General features: G+C 47.4%; 6 protein-coding genes across 6 annotated transcripts; 1 reads left to right on the top strand and 5 right to left on the bottom strand.

The window, feature by feature from the left end:
* Positions 1-3,331: 3,331 nt before the first annotated feature.
* I302_102591 (uncharacterized protein) lies at positions 3,332-6,156 on the top strand (the record flags this gene model as incomplete). The annotated part of the gene is made up of 11 exons (XM_019187957.1): positions 3,332-3,704; positions 3,762-3,908; positions 3,971-4,128; positions 4,212-4,500; positions 4,582-4,784; positions 4,892-5,194; positions 5,313-5,541; positions 5,606-5,669; positions 5,738-5,756; positions 5,830-5,856; positions 5,908-6,156. The coding sequence occupies 11 exons, from the start codon at positions 3,332-3,334 to the stop codon at positions 6,154-6,156; spliced, it is 2,061 nt and encodes a 686-aa protein (XP_019050835.1).
* A 206-nt stretch (positions 6,157-6,362) lies between these two features.
* Positions 6,363-8,177, bottom strand: I302_102590 (uncharacterized protein; the record flags this gene model as incomplete). The annotated part of the gene is made up of 2 exons (XM_019187956.1): positions 6,363-7,982; positions 8,043-8,177. The coding sequence occupies 2 exons, from the start codon at positions 8,175-8,177 to the stop codon at positions 6,363-6,365; spliced, it is 1,755 nt and encodes a 584-aa protein (XP_019050834.1).
* A 400-nt stretch (positions 8,178-8,577) lies between these two features.
* On the bottom strand, positions 8,578-10,323 carry I302_102589 (uncharacterized protein; the record flags this gene model as incomplete). The annotated part of the gene is made up of 3 exons (XM_019187955.1): positions 8,578-9,096; positions 9,615-10,100; positions 10,198-10,323. 3 exons carry the CDS (start codon positions 10,321-10,323, stop codon positions 8,578-8,580), a joined length of 1,131 nt encoding a protein of 376 aa, XP_019050833.1.
* Positions 10,324-10,647: 324 nt separating this feature from the next.
* On the bottom strand, positions 10,648-11,928 carry I302_102588 (uncharacterized protein; the record flags this gene model as incomplete). Its single annotated transcript, XM_019187954.1, has 2 exons — positions 10,648-11,751; positions 11,806-11,928. 2 exons carry the CDS (start codon positions 11,926-11,928, stop codon positions 10,648-10,650), a joined length of 1,227 nt encoding a protein of 408 aa, XP_019050832.1.
* Positions 11,929-13,035: 1,107 nt separating this feature from the next.
* I302_102587 (uncharacterized protein) lies at positions 13,036-16,076 on the bottom strand (the record flags this gene model as incomplete). Its single annotated transcript, XM_065869521.1, has 14 exons — positions 13,036-13,124; positions 13,216-13,460; positions 13,552-13,632; positions 13,765-13,960; positions 14,024-14,110; positions 14,213-14,506; positions 14,633-14,696; positions 14,758-14,867; positions 14,942-15,009; positions 15,074-15,152; positions 15,223-15,287; positions 15,345-15,427; positions 15,486-15,526; positions 15,662-16,076. The coding sequence occupies 14 exons, from the start codon at positions 16,074-16,076 to the stop codon at positions 13,036-13,038; spliced, it is 1,917 nt and encodes a 638-aa protein (XP_065725593.1).
* Positions 16,077-16,574: 498 nt separating this feature from the next.
* On the bottom strand, positions 16,575-18,935 carry I302_102586 (uncharacterized protein; the record flags this gene model as incomplete). The annotated part of the gene is made up of 9 exons (XM_019187952.1): positions 16,575-16,641; positions 16,703-17,102; positions 17,168-17,339; positions 17,436-17,451; positions 17,513-17,594; positions 17,668-17,682; positions 17,759-17,845; positions 17,904-18,106; positions 18,655-18,935. The coding sequence occupies 9 exons, from the start codon at positions 18,933-18,935 to the stop codon at positions 16,575-16,577; spliced, it is 1,323 nt and encodes a 440-aa protein (XP_019050830.1).
* Positions 18,936-18,976: the final 41 nt, after the last annotated feature.

Raw genomic sequence — 18,976 nt, 5'->3', positions numbered from 1 at the left:
TCCTCTCGTTTACCACCTCGCAAAGAAAATTTTCATCATGTTCATGTTCAAGCCTCTAGCATCATACAATGAAAAATGTAAAACCCTCGGATAATACTCCTCGATAGGGACAATTACTCATACTGTGTGCTCATCTTATGGATATCCCGAAAACAAACAACACATCCCAAAGAAACTTTTCTTTCATGTCGTTCCGTACCTTCCCTTCAAACCCCTTGTTTTGATCGAGTGCGCTCGTTTTACCCTCCGGAACGAGTTATCCGGATCAAACGCCCCTTCTTGTTTTTATGCATTTTCAGTCTTACGATAGCTCACCACAAGGTATGCCCCATTTCGAGGAATGCAACAAATTAGACGTCATCATATTACTCATATTTCATCTATCCAAGGGTTTCCCTCTGCAATTCGCGGATACATTTCGCAGGTGTGCTCGTATCGCATGGCTGGTTGGAAACTCTCGTTTATCCGCTCTTTCCGAATCGGAGCACATAAATCTGACTGCTCGTCCAGGTTCAGCACGGTGAGATCGGTCCGAGACTGCTTGTCTGAACCTGAGAACCTGTCTCGTGCAGGGGCATCCGTCGTATAAGCGTCAAGCCAATTCATATCATCGAGCTGTGTTGGAATTTGGTGTGCTACCTGTTTGTCGAAAATTTTCACCTCGCGAGTTTCAGTGTTAAGCGAAAACCGAACCAAATGAGCGCTAAGAGCAAAGTGACGTTATTCTTAGGTTAAGGAGTTACCGCCGGACGCCATTTGCCTCGGGTCTTTTGTTTCCCTCTCTCACCGCCGGATCTAGCGCGAAAAGCGGAAACCTGCGAGTAAAGCCGACAAACGTTAATTCAAGCCACCGCATCATATTTTACATTAGTTGGTTCAGGGCAACTCAAAAGAAGCTAAAGAAATGATCCTACGGCCGCGGGATGGGGGTTTCCCTTTCTCACGCTCCGCTCCATGGTATGCCATATCCAAAAATACATTTCCTTACCTTGGAATGTCCAAGGCTTTTGTCAGCCTGATTGTTCTTGCTGTTGGCTGCGAAATATCAGCTTCACTGGAGGAGATGCGTGGCAATGTATTCCAGGACCTCAAAAGTGCGATTGATGAAGGAGCATAGGTAGCTCCTCCTCGTTGACCCATATGGACCCCAATGCCCCTCTATTTTAGTACCAATCGATCGGGGGAACTTATCTTTAGACCAGTGCGATCGCGATTGTTTGATTAATGTTCGAAACACAGCCATGGCCTGTGACTTACTGCGACTTCTCACGGCAACGATGCTAAAACCCATCTCACGGACCGTATTTCGGTAATAACGAATGGCACCGTAACGCACATACGAGTATGGCGAGCTTGCTACGTCCTCATCTTCAGCATTGGACAGAACTAGTCTCAAGATCAACACAAACAGACTAGATCTCGATGTGACAGGTCCCAAGACATCGCTATCACGGCGTTATTCGAGGTACCCGTATCTACGGTTATTGTTATAAGCATGCTTATGCTTTACCCCATCAGATCCGTCGTGTACCTTCTCGTTATTCTCGGGATACATGGAGGGGCACTGTCCGAATGAGGGTAGATCCTCGGAGAACCGTCTCTTTCCTGCAGTGGGATTGTTTGTTTAGGAGTCGTTCCCACAGCGGCCCGGCGGGGCAGATCCTCGCCCTCCATGGGATTGATCCTTATCCCATCATTCTCCCCAGTACGCACGGGCGAAAGAGACATTCGCCGAGGACTCCTTCACGGCAATTGCGTGCTCAGATTCACTTTGCAGCCTCATGTGTTGTTTGCACTTCGAGAAGCGCCCAAGGCGCCCCGTAACTGGTATTTTGAGCAACGTCTGCGAGGTAGCGCTTCTCCTTACAGCTCTGGCTGGGTGAACCGCTCGATGCGAAGCCATCTGGGATCTTCATATCTTTCCCCGTCCAGACGGGGTCAGCAGAGGGGCAACCACGAGAAATCTGCCTCGAGATCACGAAGATGAAAATGGGCAAAGGTCCATTATCTGAGCGAGCTACAGACACCGCTCATCGTACTTTAGAAAACAGCTGCTACGTTGAACAAAAGTCAACTTTTATCCGAGAGTTCTTTGACAACCAGCTGAAATAGAGAAAGCGGCAAGTACATCAACACAGGTCGGTACTCCAATGCCGAAACACCAGATATCGCACCTGGCATGAACACTTGTTGGCGCTGTATATCATAGAGATCCTAAGAATGCATCCTTGAAGTGGCCAATCACCACCATAGACACCACAAAATACCCCGTGTTATGTCATGGTCTATTGGTCTCCCAATTCTCGTTCTATTGATGGGTATTGCATTTCTCGGATAGTCATGGCACCTCTACTTGAACGACAGGACGAAGACATGACACAGAGGGTAGCTTTCCCGCTTAGCAGCAGAGCTCGTATGGTATACCAACCATGGCACTCTCAGGATTTATCACCAGTGCGTTCTTCTCTGGGCTGTGTCCGTGTATTCATACTCAAGGTCGTCAAAAAATTCTTTGTGACTCTTGTATTTGAAGTCACCTTTTCTTGAATGGACGACGATGTCCATGTGATTGATACACTGTCTTATAACAGTTATCTTCTTATAGAGCACATCACTCAGTCCCACTCCTGCCCATAATGATATGCGTCTGTATGGTTTTCGGGGATACTATGGATGAGTTGTGTCTAGAACGCCGGAGAAACAGGGTTTTTCTGAAGAGCATCCGGAGTTAACACATACTGGATGAGGTTATTTCCACATGCCCTTGATGGCTAAGAATTGACAAATGTCGACTCATCAGTTTGATCATAAGCATAGCAGACATCTCGTCAATCCACGGTCAGCCATTGACCCAAACTAGTCGCACCTTGAACCCCCGCCACCAGATATCTCCACCACACAAGGATCGACCTTCGGGGATCGCCGCTTTGTGCTATTTTCTCGATCGATGACGATGATCGCTGGTCTGAGTAATGTTTCGGTTTTCATCTCGATCGACATGAGATGTACCTGCATCCCTACATTACATCCTGCAGTGCAGTACGAATATGCAAAGAGGGGTGGAACATGTATTACCTGAAAAAGGTTACTGTATTCGAACAATGCTTGTCTAGGTAACGTCAGCTTCTGCCCTCTTTCGTTTAATCGTTGTTGTTGATAGGTTCTTTATTTACACTATCATCCTGGCAATTGATTGGATTGATCCAGTTCCCGATCAATAGCTCTACTCACATTCAATTGCTTTATGTCCTTGGGAGCATCTTTCACGCCTTTATTGTCATTATCAAAGATATCTCGCTCTCCTTTATATACACTGCGGACAATAACGTACATGCCCCAATTAACGCTCTTCTCTGATATCAATTCCAAGTCCCTCGCTCTATCACCGAAAAAGCCTATCCATACTTCCTCCGCTTCTCCCTCATCCAGCAGGAAAGCAGCATACACGAAGAAAGGGGACGAGCCGAATCTGTGGGAGTTGCATCATATACAAGAAGATATGGCTGCGATCTCGAAGAAACGACATTCCAAGGATGAGGTGGGAACTCCCAGTAAGAAGAGGCGATCGGAGAACGATTTAGATGAGGGGAAAGATGAGGAGATGAAGGGGCCGCCTGATAGGTCCGAGGGACATGATCCACAGGGAGGGGGTGTGGCTGGGGAGAAGGGGAGGAAGGAGAAGAGGAAGAACGCTTATGAGATCAGTGAGTCGTGTTCACTTCATGCATGTTGGTATTGGAATACTGACGTACTATGTGTAGAGGGGAAAATCGCTACTGCTGAAGATGCCGCTCGAGCAGATGAAGATCCACCGATGAACCAACTCGAGCGATTGATCGAGAATGGTCAGAAGGATGTGGAGAAAGGCGAGAGTATAGTCTACTGGATGAGGATGGAGGATCTTAGAGGTGAGTTAATATCTCACCCAATTACTGGTGAAGGTATACTGATGTCAAGCCCTCTGATGCAGTCGAAGATAATTCGGCCCTTTTTAAGGCCTCCGAGAAGGCTCATGAGTTCGGTTTACCACTCATCGTACTTTTTGTGCTCAGTCCAGGAGATTACAGGATACACGATAGGAGCAATAAGAAAATTGATTTTATCTTGAGGAATCTGCGCGTTCTCAAGGTGAGTCGAGTTAATGTTGCCCTTTCTGTTGATGGGTGAGCGTATCTTTTAAGCATGAATGATGATATTTTGAATCGTTTTAGGCGAAATTCAACGAACTCAATATCCCTTTACATATCACCTCCTACGACAAACGACTGCAGATACCCAGGAGAGTGATCAAAGAAGTCTTACCATCCCTGGGAGCCAAGCACCTCTTCGCAAATATCGAATATGAAGTGGATGAGCTACGGAGGGATATCGCAACCGTCAAATTGGGAAGAGAGAACGGCGTGGACGTAAGGTGCATACATGATAGGTTGGTGGTTCCACCTGGAAAGATCAAGAGTCAGCAGGGGAAACCTATGAGCGTGTTTAGTCCTTGGCAGAGGGGTGAGTTTGCATTCAATCCTATGCGATCGCTCGTTTGACTCTTGCAGGCTGTGTAGAGCTGACCAGCGCTGAGATGATTAGCTTGGGCCAAGTTGTTGGATCAACAACCTCACTATCTCGATATGTCACCTTTTCCTAAAGCCAACGATGAGTCCATCAAGAGCAACGACAAGTTCTCAAAGATATTCGAAGAGGAAATACCAGATCATGTGGAAGGCTTTGAGTGTCCGGAGAGTGAGAAGCTGAAAGAAATCTGGCCAGAGGGTACGGATAAAGCCAAGGAGGTGAGTGCAATTTGCTATTTGGATGAATGTCTGACTATTCTGTATCACCGCAAGGCTACAAACTGGATCGTAAGAAGTCACACTGCTGAATCATTATATCATCATAGCTACTCCACCGATTCCTTCACACCAAACCCCGTCAAGCCCAATTCCAATTCACCTCTCCCCTCAACCCGGGAGCAGAAGAATCAGACAAAGAATCGCGAGTAGCACAGTATCAGACAGGACGAAACTTAGTCGATGGCGATAACTCGTCGAGATTGTCCCCATACCTAGCTGCTGGGGTAATCTCTGCCAGGATGGTTTTGGCCGAAGCGAAGAAGCTCAAGAAGGGCAAGCTGGAGAGTGGGCGAGATACGGGCGTGGGGATGTGGGTGCAGGAGGTCTCTTGGAGGGATTTCTATAATCATGTGAGCAGCTCCACACTGAGAAGACATGAAAAGCACTCTCGATCGCTACAAGGTCAACGTATCGTGAAACAGACAGTATAGCATTGGTGTGAAATACTGATATACCTATCTTTTCTAGGTGATGGCAACCTGGCCACGAGTCTCGATGGGTCGACCTTTCCTGGAGAAATTCGCAGATGTCCAATGGGAGACCAATGAAGAGCATCTCCAAGCTTGGAAAGACGGAAAGACCGGATACCCCATTGTCGATGCTGCTATGAGAGCATGTAAAGCTAGAGGATGGATGGAAAACAGAGTGAGGATGGTGTCGGCTAGTTTCTTGGTCAAGAGCTTGATGCTTGATTGGAGTGGGTATGAGCTCTCAGATGCGTATAGCCGAGTTAGCTGGCTGATGTTTTATGGTGCGACCAGGATTGGGAGAGAAGTATTTTATGGAGAGTTTTGTGGACGGTGATCTGGCTGCTAATAATGGCGGGTGAGTGATATGATATCATCGAATACTAAGTAGAAAATGGAATGATAACGTGTCGTTGCGATCATCAGTTGGCAATGGACAGCAAGTGTGAGTCGATTCGGTTCATGCAACTAACGGCCAGTATGAAGGAAGCTGACATAATGTGTTCTGATTATCATAGACTGGTACCGACCCACAACCATTCTTCGTAAGTTCACCATTGACCTTCCACACTTCCTTGCTGATACTTGGATCACAGAGGATCTTCAACACCCTCACACAGTCCGAAAAATGCGATCCCACCGGCGCGTACATTCGATACTGGGTCCCGGAACTGAAGAACCTAAAAGGTAAAGCAGTACATGACCCGTTCCACCAGATGCCTAAGAGCGATTTCAAGAAGTTGGGATACCCCGAACCCATAGTCGAGCATAAGAAGAGTAGGGAGAGGGCGCTGTTCAGGTATAAGAATGTCGGTGAGAAGGAGGAGGGGGCGGAGGAGAATTAGAAGGTGGGTAGATGCGATTCCTCTGGGTGTGAGGCGGCAGCGCCGAGCTAGGTTCGAATTTGTATATTGCCCAGAATTGGCGGGATATCATGTATGTATACCTTCATCCACCTGCGCAAATCAATTTCTCCTTTCCTTCAATTCCTAGAAGCAGCAAATACTCACACCGGCACAAAACTCGTATACCTTTTGTCCATCTTCCATAATTACTTGTACATCTCGTCCAAAGGGTTCCAGACCCATTTGTCCTTCTCGCCCTGCCCGCAGCTCTCGCACGCCGGGGTATCTTGTGCCAGGAACAACTTCACAGAGGGTGCACAGTCCTTCGTCCAGAACCTCTCGTTGAATCGCCCGTTTATCTGGTCCTGCACCAAATCTTCGATCTTCTCCAGAGCCCTCTTCTTCCTCTTCTCCACGTGTTTGGCTCTCGCAAGTCCCTTGATATCTTCCCTCAGCATCTCTTCTTCAGTCAATTGATTAGTTATGGATCTTTCACTCTCATTCGCTCTTGATCCCTCGAGTCCATCTTGATCTTCGCTCTCGGTCTCACTATCACTCCAAAAATCACTACCCCGACCACTTTCTGACTCCGTATCGGTATCACTATCCTCAAACAAATCATCATAATCCCTCAAACCCTCGTCGGAGGGGTGCCATCCCCTCAAGACCTTTTCCAACCCGTATATCTCGATCTTGGTATTGTTGTCGACGCGCGTCTTGATAGAGGAGGGAGGACGAAGCCATCGGGGATAAGAGCTGTACAGTGATTTCATGATTATTTCTACCGCATCGTGTTTCTTCAATCCCAAGGGATCGGTCCAAAAGGAAGAAGTGAAATATGGATCCAGTTCTCCTTGCGGGTTGGTGAATGATATTCCTGGGATTGTGGGTGGTTGACCAGAATTGGAAGATTCACCTTGACCTGAACCTCCATCTTCAGCTTCATCTTCACCAGGCATCGGAATACCGTTGATAGCAGCTATGATCTTCGCTCTAGTTCTCGGCGTGAGGTCACCAGGCCCTTTCAAAGCTTGATTACTATCCTCATCTTTCTTGCGCGGATCATCCTCCGGATTAGCATCCACGTACAACCTGACCATTATCCTATTGGTCGTTCCATAGCACACCGTGAACCTTTCCGTGTAACCCAACTCCTTATGCTGTGTCACCACCTTGGGTAGATACCTGTCCAATATACAATCTAAAGCTTGCGATTTCAGCCCGCCCTTCAAGTTGTACTCGCACCAGTACTTGGGTCCTAATTTATGTAAGAGTACATCCCTAATCTTGAGTAGATTCTCACTGAAAGCTTCTACGATCTCTTCCTCGGATAACGAGTCGGGATAGATACAGGATCCTATAGTCAACTTTTCTAATCTCGGGGTGACCACTTCGTTGTTATCGTCTCCAGCGTTGAGCAGGGTTTTGAGGGCAGTCTCGAAGAACGCATCTTGGTATAATATTTTCTCCATTGTACTCCGGCGTTTGCGTCTGGGTTTAAGACTGGCAGAATTTTCAGATTCACTCTCGCTTTTACCTTCACTTTCGTCATCTCCATGTCCATCTTCATCTGCGTTTGCTTCCGGAATATCAGGTTGTCTGGGATAAGGGATGATGGTGAGTCTGCGGACGTGTCGGAGTTGAGGAAGCTTAGTATGTCCCACGTTGAGGTATTCTAGATCAGAGGGTATCTCGATTTGATCTGGATTGGGAACTTGGGTAGTTGGGAAAGAGGGGACAGGTCGGTCTGCTCCAAGGAAGAAGGATGCGATGTCGTATACGACGGGATCACGATACAGGTAGGGAGTAGCTGCTAGTAATAGGGCCTAGAGAGTATATGAAAACGGGACTTAGTACCGAAATGGAGACGGCCGTCAAGAACCTACTTTGTTCACCCTGATAGCACTGGTCAGGGTGGGTTGAGGGACATGACATCCTTCTTCACCTTGCTCCGCGCAGAACGAGAATATCAATGACCATATCTCCTCTGAGAATGGTTGGGCGGTGCTTCCTCCTGGCATGGCTATATCAGTATTCTGTGTTTGATCAATTGGATTGTGCATGAGTCGTATGAGAAGAGCATGATGAGAGTGTGATCTTATATACATTGCGCTCGTACTCATACTTTGGATAGCGAAGCGGTCAAAGCAGGTGATCGATAGATGACGTAAGATCGTCAGTCTAAAAATCAGGCACGTGCATGCAGTAGCTTGGAGACAGAGTTGCATTCACGGTTCATCAATTGTCAAGGAGACGATATCACCATAAGTAATAGGTTCACGCGATTCCCACTTCTCCGTCGTGTACAGACTCACTAGGCCGACAGGCTTTGTAAACTGCTCCTCTACCAAGGAACCGATCTCTTTTCTGTCGTTGAAACACATGATTCCTTCCTTCTGTCCAACAGATAGCTTTCCCAACTCATTCACATGCCTCGCAAGCCGGCCAATCGGAGAGCGACAACAACTTGAGTCCTACCAGCTTTGTGTCCTTATTTAGTTTCGTCCTCTCCTCCATCAAACTGTCCAGCCTCTCCTGAACCCCCTTCTTCAATCTTTCCCCCTTCTCCCTCTGTTCACGCATCTTCTCCTCCGAAAGTTCATTCCCATCGTATCGCCTTACAGCAGGGATATACCTCTCAAGACCATATATTTCAATGACCGTCATCGGTATCTCCATAAGATCTTCGACCTTCTTATCAACCTCGAAGGCTAGCCTACTCTTGCATATCCAGCTGACCAGATCCCTGATCGGCGCATCATCTCCTTGGTTGTACGCCCGACGAAAGAAGGAGCTCAAGATTGATATCGTATTCCGATCGCCCCATGCTTTAGGCGGTAGACCATCGGGCGAGAGAATCTCATTGCTGACTCCCAGAAGGCTCTCGCCGGTAGATCGTGATTGTCGAATATGGTATTCTTCTGAACTCCTATCGTGGAACTGTCATGCCGGCCACCGCCATAACCGAATAACCTTACGTAACGACCATACCGATATCCCGATAACGAACTCCGCCTTGGCCCGCTCGATCTCGCTGTAGAACTTAGAACGTTGGTTGAATGATAGTTGCTTCAACTTCTACCTCTCATACTCATAGGACGATACACCATGGACATTGTACACATATATATGAGTATCTAGCTCTCGATTCATGATCTGTTCTCCCCATGAATTCTCTATTGTTGTCTTCATCTAGTACCTTTGCCCAATATCGTGTTCAACGATATCTCCTCTGTCTCAGTCATACCAAAAGCTCTATCTCTATTAGCCCTTTTGGTACCACGATAACGAGTTTGTTATCTAGTTCCTCGTATTCGCTATCACTCTATCTGCTCTCCTTGTTCTGCTATATAATCGGGCCTACGGACTGAGATATAGGTTGATCATCGTGACAGGAACCCTGTGTATATCCTGCTCTTCTCCTACTCGCACCACACTTTAAGATTCGGCTTACAAACATCCAGTAAAGAAGGTTTGAGTCCCTTCATCCTATTTTCATAATCGTTCCAAGCTATTGACATATCCCGCAGTTTCCTTGTATTCCAATTCAAATCGTTGTGCGGTTTGAAGCATATAGTTTGAATTTTCGGTAATATATCCAATTTCCTGCTTGCCGCTGTTCTAAGACCTCTCATACAACTATGATGTATTTTATCTTCATCCAACCTTATCGCATCGTACTCTTCGCGAGAGGAATCGAGGGAAGAGTAAGGAGGCTGGATTATAAGGTGTTTCAAATGAAGTAGTAAGGGTAGTTTCGTATTGCCCAGTCTCATCGATTCAGATAACTTCTCGTACAAACTTCGTGTACTGATGGTTCTATCCAGACAGAGATCCTCGAAGAGCTTGGGAGGGAGATGGTTGATTGCGCCTGAGAAGAGGTTGCTGATGTTGGGAGTGGAGGCCCGTTTGTACAGGTACGGAGCGGTGAGGAGGAAGAAGGTCTAAAATGTAGCAAGTGACCTTATGCATTAGTCTTTGTACGCTGAGGGCATGCAGGGGCGAGGTGATTGAGGTCAAAAGTGAGGGAAAATGACGCACCTTGTTCACCAAAAGACAACTTCGCAAAGTGTCCGAGTCGGGGTACTCGTTGTCATCTTCATACTGGACCGTACAGAAACTGAGGATGAGGGATATCAGTTCAGAGTTGAGTGCTCTGCAATCCATGACTAATTGTGATCATCCATGGGGTTTGATGACAAGTCAACAGACTACCTTGATGGAATATAAAGTATTGAGTGACCTTTGAGGATTGTCCAAGATCCATCGTTGACTGACCCTGAGGGAGCAGGTCGGTGCGAGCACGGACATCTTCACGAGTACTAGCGTGTTTTGACGTTGCACAGCCTTCGCAGCTCCGACCCTGGGTAAGATGGAAAGAATCAAAGTCCTTGAACGGTGGTAGATGCGAGCTTGTTTTGTTTATGTATGTTGAACGACAAATCGTGTATTCCCGCTAGATGCATACCGTTGCCTTGTATCGCAAAGTCATCAATCCGAAGTATCTTGCTTTGAACGCAATCCGATCGAAAACGCTTTCCTACCCGACTTGATCCATCTGTCATCCTCCGAGATACTTGATTGGTCCCTGATTCTGCTCTCGATCCTACCCAATACCCGCAGGTGCGAGGTTTCCTTCGAACCACTTCCGTTGTCAGACGACGCCTCTTTTGCAATCTCCAACCCATCAGCTCGAAGACCCGAGCTATCGTCATTGAGTCGGAGCACGTTCTCCAGCCCATACACCTCAATCTTTGTTCTCTCATCCACCGACTCCTGTTGCACCTCGTCCATCCGTCTAAGCCAGGGTGGATTAGACCGTATAATGGTATATACCAAGCTCCTAACTAGCTCATCCTCAAGTAATCTTCCAGCAGGTAACATATCGAGCTCTTCTGGAATGGTCTCGGTATTACTCATCATCACAGATGGCTCCATGATGGCCCGATTATCACTGCCCTTCCGTGGGTTCACCATAATCCTATTGGTTGTACCCCATACCAAGGGAAACGTCCCTTCTAGTGTAGTATGAATGACTACCAATTCCGGTATTACCCTCTCTCCGCCGATGAAATCACTTTGGAGAGGCTCGAAGCAATAACCATGTAAGGGACTGTACTCTGTCCATTGTCCAGGTCTGAAAAGTTCCAACAGTCGTCGACGGATCGGATGAATTTCAGAAAAGAATCTTGAATGGATCCGATCCATCTCTTTCGAGTTCGGCTGAACGCTACGCCCGATGGTGATGGAAAGTATATTGTCATCAAGTGATATGTGGGATAATTTCTGAAGGGTGGATTTGGCTTCGATATATGATGAATGCTGTTCGTCGATTGTCTCTGCAGAAGAGGAGACAGGTGGATCTGCTAATTTGACGGAGCGGGTCCAAGGTACCACCTTGAGATGTCGGACATATCGTAGTAATGCGACTTTGGTGTACCCCAGCCGGATCAGCACCAGATCTGCCAGGTTCGCTAGTGGTACTGCATTACTCTCGTCATGTAATGAAGTGCTATCTAATCCACGAAGGAACCCTCCGAGATCCTCGATAGTCACATTTCGATATAGTAGAGGTGCAACGATTGAGAGGAACGACTATGACCATGTCTCAGCTCTGTACCAAGTCTTCGTGAGGATCCTCTCACTCACCGAGTTGACTTGTAATAGCTTAACCAAAGTGGGCTGAGATACCTGTTCATCCCTTCTTATCGGCTCAGCGCAGAAGCTGAAGATCATGGACCATATCTCGGGAGTGAGGTTGTGAGGTGACATGATACCAATTTGTTTCTTGAAATTGTGTTCAAAAGTCCAGCGTTCGTTACTCAGCGTGTTACCATCAGCATTATTGCGTGTTATCTCATCTACATGCACCTTCAGAGTATATATATACCTCCAACTCTGCAAAGCTCGTCATCACCCAATTGACAAATAGTGGACCACCTCCACCGCCACTCCCCTTCCTTCCCTTCTCCCATCAACCAAACTCCGCATAACCCCGCCCGGCATCCCACTATCCCACTTTCACGCGACACCAGACACCAGACACCAGTGGACGACTATAAATTTCCAAAGTTGATTTTCATTCTCTTTCTTCTTCTCCTTCTTCATGCCTTTTCAGGCAGTGCGGCAGCCCCGGTCATACTTTCCCCAAAAGTTGCTCCTTATCGCCCTCTTCTCCCCCTCCCGACCGACATTGCCTATGGGGTGTCAACTGTGGAGAAGGGGAAAGAGATACACGATCAAGTCGAGCGTCAATCCGGAGCGAGAGTATTTGAACATCTTAGTTCCCATCTTATTCTTCTATTCTTTGGAAATCGACCTGGTGGACGATATGGAAATAAGAGGGACGGTAGTTCGTACATACTTTGCAGGTTCATTGTATTGCTCATCATGAATACTGTAACTTTCACTGTATATGTCTTGTCGGCGAATCAACCCATTATGTTCGAAGGACAATGAAGCATTGTGAAGGACGGAGTGAGGGTTATGGGGGGGGGCGGATGTGGACATTGTGGGCTTGCCGGAAGAAGAGAGCTTGGGACAATAGCAAGAGGCATTTTGAGGAAAGGACAAACCCTCGAACAACGGTTCGTTCATCTCACAATATGAGCCAGCGTCAAACCCTGCGGCAATTAGAAAAACCACATCGTTGAATCCCTTCCCCATCATTTCTGACCACGCACATACCCCACACACCAAATTAAGAGTAGTTGCATCGTCTCGACCTATAATCATAAATCGTATATAATGAATAAATGCTATAATGTTATACTTCTTCCTCCGTTCAACCATCAAGAAGATAGGCACCAATTCCAAGAAGTCATCTTCGATATCCCGTCCTGTCCATCATCCCATTCATAATCTCACGTCATAACTCTCTTACATCCCTTGAGCCATCTGACTGAGTCGTTCGGCGAACTCTGGGTAATTCTTCAAGAAGTGGACTTGGGCTTTACTGGCGTGTTCGTCTGTTGAAAGGTATCATGAGGTCAGCTCGTGTAGTAATGTGCTTTGCAAGGAAGGACCAGAAGGCCTGGTCGTGATCAGAGCTGTACTCACAGGTAATAGCATTGACCAGCTCTCCCTCGGTCCGAGCCAACTGCGCAGACTTCTCAAACCATTTAATAGCTTCATCGATCTTACCTTGTTGCAAGCTCAATTGAGCGAGGGTAGCAACAGCGACATCGCATTCTGGGTCGATCTCGAGAGCTTTCTGACACAACTCGTCGGCTCCTACTATATCTTGTTTCCATTGGAATAAGGCGAGAGCTTTGTTGACGAAAGGCAAGACGTTTCGGGGGTTTCTGAAATAACAAATCACCGACGATCAGCTGGAATATCCTGCCTTGGAGACTGGGTCTAGCCAATTAAGTTGAGAAGTAGAGCTTTACCCACCGTTCTTTATCAAGTTCGATTGATCGGTCGAATCGTTCTAATGATTCTTGGAATTTCTGTTGATCAAGCAAGAGCTCACCGCTGTGATGGGTACGGCATAGTCAGCTCAGTTCCACTTGAAACGCCATTATCCCTTTCATTGTCCCGATAGCTTCAATGCCCCATCATCGTCTCGCAGCATGTCAGAAAGAACCTATGCGAAGGCAAACTCACTAGTAATTGCTTGGCTCGCCTTTATCAGGGAATTCCTTCAAGATCCTCCTGAACGCAGCCATACTAGATCCAACGTTTCCTTGCTTGTACTGAGCAACGGCAGCTTGGATATGGGTGAATATAAAGTTTCCGTCAAGAGCGGTGGATTTGTTGTAATCGGCAATGGCTTTGTCGAATTCTTGCATGATGAAGTAGACTAGAAAGTGTCCGATAGGTGTCAGTCCTTCACAACGTTATAAACTAGTAGACGATGACTCACCTTGACCTCTGTGGTAGTAGATATCAGGATCATCTGCATTATGTCTGATAGCAGCCTCGAAGTCACCGAAAGCACTAGCGGAGTCACCTATATCGCCATCAATCGTCAGCAAACACAGATACTGGCAGGAAACCAAATGATCCGTTGATTATACCCCATCTATGTCGAATGAATCATCCGACAACTCACCAAGTTCCATATGCACACTAGCAATCTTGACCCAACTTTGCACGAAATCAGGTTTGATATCCAAAGATTTCTGCAAATCTTGTCTAGCGCCCTCCGAATCACCAATCAAGAATTTGAATGTACCCCTCAAGTTGTATGCTTCAGCTTCGTTGTCCTTTGTTGAGATGCCTTGGTCGATAGCTTCGTTGACGAATGAGACGGCGTGCGAGTAGTCGGCTGCTTCGAGGGCATCAAAGGCTAGGGAGAGGGTTTGGTCGCCTTGGGATGGGTTTTCAGGAAGGGATGGTTTAGAGTCTACAAAAGAGCATGATAAGGAAATAAGTATGACACACGTCGGTAGCAGGTAGATACATTGCGGTGGAGAGGGCAGGAAATGGTGCAAGTAGGCGAGGGGAGTATTTAGTGATCAGATAAACTTACGAGGTCGGAAGGCTGAGAGATAGGCAGAGATGAAGGTTGGTGATGGTAATTTAGGTTCTCGAGTCTGACAAGAATCACAGGAATGAGCTGAGTACCGCCAATCGCAAGTTGCACTTCAAGCTCACCTCGAGAATCTCCTTGGCCTTCTTCTGGGCCAACTTCTTCAAACATCTCTCCACTGACATGGCAGCTTGTTCATCTTGGAATCGTTCGATAATTGTGGTAGCAGTGAAGTCTTCGAACATGGCCAGATTAGTAAACTATGTAGCTCATTCCACATCATCAAAGCTGATAGGACGCGGAACAAACCTCGTACAGCTTCCTCATCTCTACCCAAGTTCTCCAAAGCAGTAGCTCGTCTCTTCAATGCTTTGACACTGTGCTACGGTATCAGCTTTCATCCTCGTAGGAGTCTAAGGAGGATGAATATGAACAGCTTACTATGTCTTGTCAAGTTTCAAAGCCTCGTCACAATCAGCTACACATCGTGCGTACTCGGGAGGAGAGAAGTTGGTGTAACCTAGCAGAGCCAAGCAAAATTAGCTAAATCCTTTCCGGTAGTTGGGTCAGCGACAGGTGAGGTAGCTTACAAGCTGCTCGGTTGGAGAAGAACACTGCATCTTTCCTGATTGATACCTCGATGGCTTTGGTGTAGCTAATCAAACACTCAGCTCAAGTCCTTGTAATCTCCAGGACTTCGCTGTACACCCACCACTCAACAGCTTTTTGGAAGTCCTTCTTTGAATAAAGTTTATTTCCCCTGTCTTTGAGTGATGCGCCAAGGTTGTTTCTTGCCTGTCGACCAGCATGTCAGCTTTCCACATATTGTCTGGAACTCATAACTGATACTTGCACTTTCATCCATCGACTCAAGAGTAGCAGCGTCTGGTACATCTACATGGGTCATGATTAGCACGTAGTCACTTCGCACAGTATTCATCAAGCCTTCATCTTCGTCATCCTGCTCTTCCCTCCATTAAACGATAGCCCTCTTCATCCCACCTATCCCAAACGGACATTCCGACTCACCAGCCAAGAACCCCTCCTCCTTCTCCGACTCCACCTTCTCCACCTTCTTCTCCTGCTTTGGCTGTTCAATTTCTTCCAACAGGGGTCCCTTGTCCCCTTCCCCTTTCACGTATTTCTCATCCTTGGCGGACGAAGCCTTCTTCTTCTTCTTCTTGTTCTTCTTTGACGAGCTCGAACCACCCGGTGCGGACGCTGAGCTAGAAGATCCAGCATCACCTGAAGGTCCAGAGTTTCTCGTCGAGTACAAGTAATATCCTGCGCCTGACGCTGCTAGGACTGCACATCCCAATAAGATCAATCGTTGGTTCTCTTCGATGAACTTTTGCGTCCTGGTTAATAAACCTCCGGCGGAGGGAGGAGGAGCGATGGGTTGGGAGGGGGTTGCGATGTGCGCTGGCGGAGCGATTGGTGCCATTCTTGATGATGTTTTGATGAGGTTATGCTACAGTTGTTTTTGAAGACAGTTGATGAAATAGATCTCGATGGAATTGTGGAATGTTGAGTGTGACCGTTGGACATTTTTCGTTTATTTGACCGATGACGTCCGGGATACACATGCTTAACGTCAATTTGATCCCGTTGTACACTACGGTGTTACAATGTGGCACCAGTGAATAGATCATTTTGGGGCTTTAAGTTAGTGGATTGAACATTGATAGAAATTACAGGATTATCTAGATATGCAGCAGCTTACGTCGCTAAGCGGTTGATGTATCTAGAGTATACTGACAGTATTGCCATCTAACGTATTACCAAGGAGCGAGGAAGAGGTTGACAGCCTCGGTTCGATGGTGAATTATTGAGTAATTTCACGCTGTTCTCAAATACACTTTGCATGGTAGGCTCCATCTCTCAATTTACTATAGCTACAAGTGAAATTTACTTCTTATTCAACCATAATTCTCTTCTACGCTTAAAGAACCTTGTTGGCCCAGTCATCGACCTTGGTCAATTGAGGGAATCCAGGAGCGGCAGGTTCACTAATCCAATACCAATCGTTAGCATCACCCGCGAATATGTCTTATGTGTCGGTGAACTTACCTGAACTGAGTTTGTACAAATACCTTCTCAACCCCAGCATACCTCTTATCGAACTTCTCGTAAAGTTTAGGGAAATCCTCGATGGAGACTCGGTGAGACATCAACATCTTGACATCGAATTTACCAGTCAAGATGTAATCGTTCAAGATCTCGTGCCAATAAAGATGAACTGGTGCCTGACCATTACCAATGAATCGGACACCCTTTTCCATCAATGCACCGATGTTGAAGTGGTTGGTGTACCCTGCGTACGCTCCAATGAGACCGACTCGACCAAACTTTTTGACTAGCCAGATCATCTCGTTGGGGGTTTCAGAGACGTCAGTCTCGAGCATAAGGGCCTTCTCGACTTTGTGGAGGAGGGTTTTGGGCTCGTGGAATGAGGTGGCATCGATACAGACTATAACACATCGCAGTATCAGTACACCCTTCGACAGGTTGTGGATTTTGAGTGCAAGGACCTACCATCCAATCCTCCTGGAACTTCACTGCTGATCTTCTTAGTAACGTTTTCAGCCTTGAAGTCTACTGGGACTACATTACCGAGACTTGCGGCGGCGGTGAGTCGAGCGGGTTGAGTGTCAATGGCGTATACCTTGGAGGCACCCTTGAGCAGAGCCCATTTGACACATGCGAGCTGAAAAGAATATAAACAATCAGTATCCGTTATGCGGTTTGTCGAACTCAGGTCGTGCATTCCCGGGGAAGCAGGCACTAAGAATGTATAACTTACACCAATGGGACCGAGACTATGTACATAAAAGGGTCAATCAGCCGATATTTCCACCCGAGAGATCGAGCACCACTCACCCCCAGATACCAACGATATCACCTTCCTCAACTCTCGTATCAACCACAGCGTGGTAAGAGGTAGGAAGCACGTCTGACAAGTCTACATAAAGCCAAAGGAGGGGTCCGTCAGCCAATGTGGCATTTTCCATCTTCACCATCCCAAGTCGACTTACAGAGTACTTGTTCGTCTATTGACACACAACATGCATGTAAAGTCAGTGTTTTCGATGGCTGGGTGTACGAAGGGGATGCAGAGGTACATACCAGACACGCCAGGAGGCACCTTGAGGCAGTTAACCTCTCCGAACGGTACTCGAGCGTACTCAGCTTGTCCTCCGGGGAGTCCTCCAGCTGTTGATATATACTTTTTTAGCATTCTCTCTTCATTTTTTCATAGATAAGGTCTTACTAAGATGTCCATAGCCAAAAAAGCCGGCGTCTCTCTGGCCGTACATGCTCGCCATGAGACTAGAATTGTTGGTCCGATCGCACATTGACGAGAATTTCTTCTGGCAATATCGACAGGTGCCACAAGCGACTTGGAACGAGGTGACGACCTTGTCTCCGGGCTTGAGGGTGGTCACGCCGGGTCCTACCTTGTCGACGACACCCCTGGGTAGTCGAATATCAAGTTAGTTGAGGTGTATGCATGGGGGAGTGGTGAAAAAAACAGGTCGGAAGACAGGGGGGAGGAACGGAAGGAAGGAGGATGATGGTCGGTGATCGCCGCTTTACCCGTACACCGCACATCACATACACGCACACCCCACTCACCCCACTCACCCCTACGCCTTCTACTGCCCTCGTCTTTGGCTTGGTCGGGAGGAAAGAGATCAGATCTCAGACCAAAGATCTGGGAACGATATGTCCTCCTGAGCCCGGTTTCTCCTCTTGCCCTCACCTCATCTCGCCATGGTCTCCCTCTCGCCTTCACTCCATCTTCCCCTCACCTCTCGCCCTGTGTCGCCTCCGGCTAGCCAGCATTCGCCTCGTCGCCTCTCCTCTATCCCTTGGCCTCTGATCCGCCTTGTCTCGTCTCTCGCCCATTCCATCCATTCGTCGCTATCACGTCCCTCGTTTCGTCATTGTGTCGCCTCTCCCCTCTCGCCCACGTCGTCCGTCATGTGATCGAGCCTGACTGCCGAACAGTCCACACTCACATAAACTCGTGTCCCAAGATATCCCCCTTCTGCATCCCAATCATCTCAGAATGGTACAAATGCAAATCACTCCCGCAGATCGTTGTCCCCGTAACCTTGAGAATCACATCCTTGTCCTCTGAGATATCAGGGATAGGCGCATCGACAATCCTGACATCGGAGTTACCGAACCATGCCAAAGCTTTCATGGTGGATCCGTCCGGGCGGTGCTTGTACTCTGGATTAGTCGCGACTGGGACTGGGCCCATGGCGTCTTGGACGAGGTTGGCGACTGCTTGCATCTTTTTACGGTGTTGTTTGGTAAGTTATTCTGTTTTGAGGT

The sequence above is a fragment of the Kwoniella bestiolae genome, chromosome 1 (assembly GCF_000512585.2).
Source record: "Kwoniella bestiolae CBS 10118 chromosome 1, complete sequence".
NCBI lineage: Eukaryota > Fungi > Basidiomycota > Tremellomycetes > Tremellales > Cryptococcaceae > Kwoniella > Kwoniella bestiolae.
The sequence above is the reverse complement of the archived record's forward strand: the minus strand, read 5'-3'. Positions and strand labels throughout refer to the sequence as shown.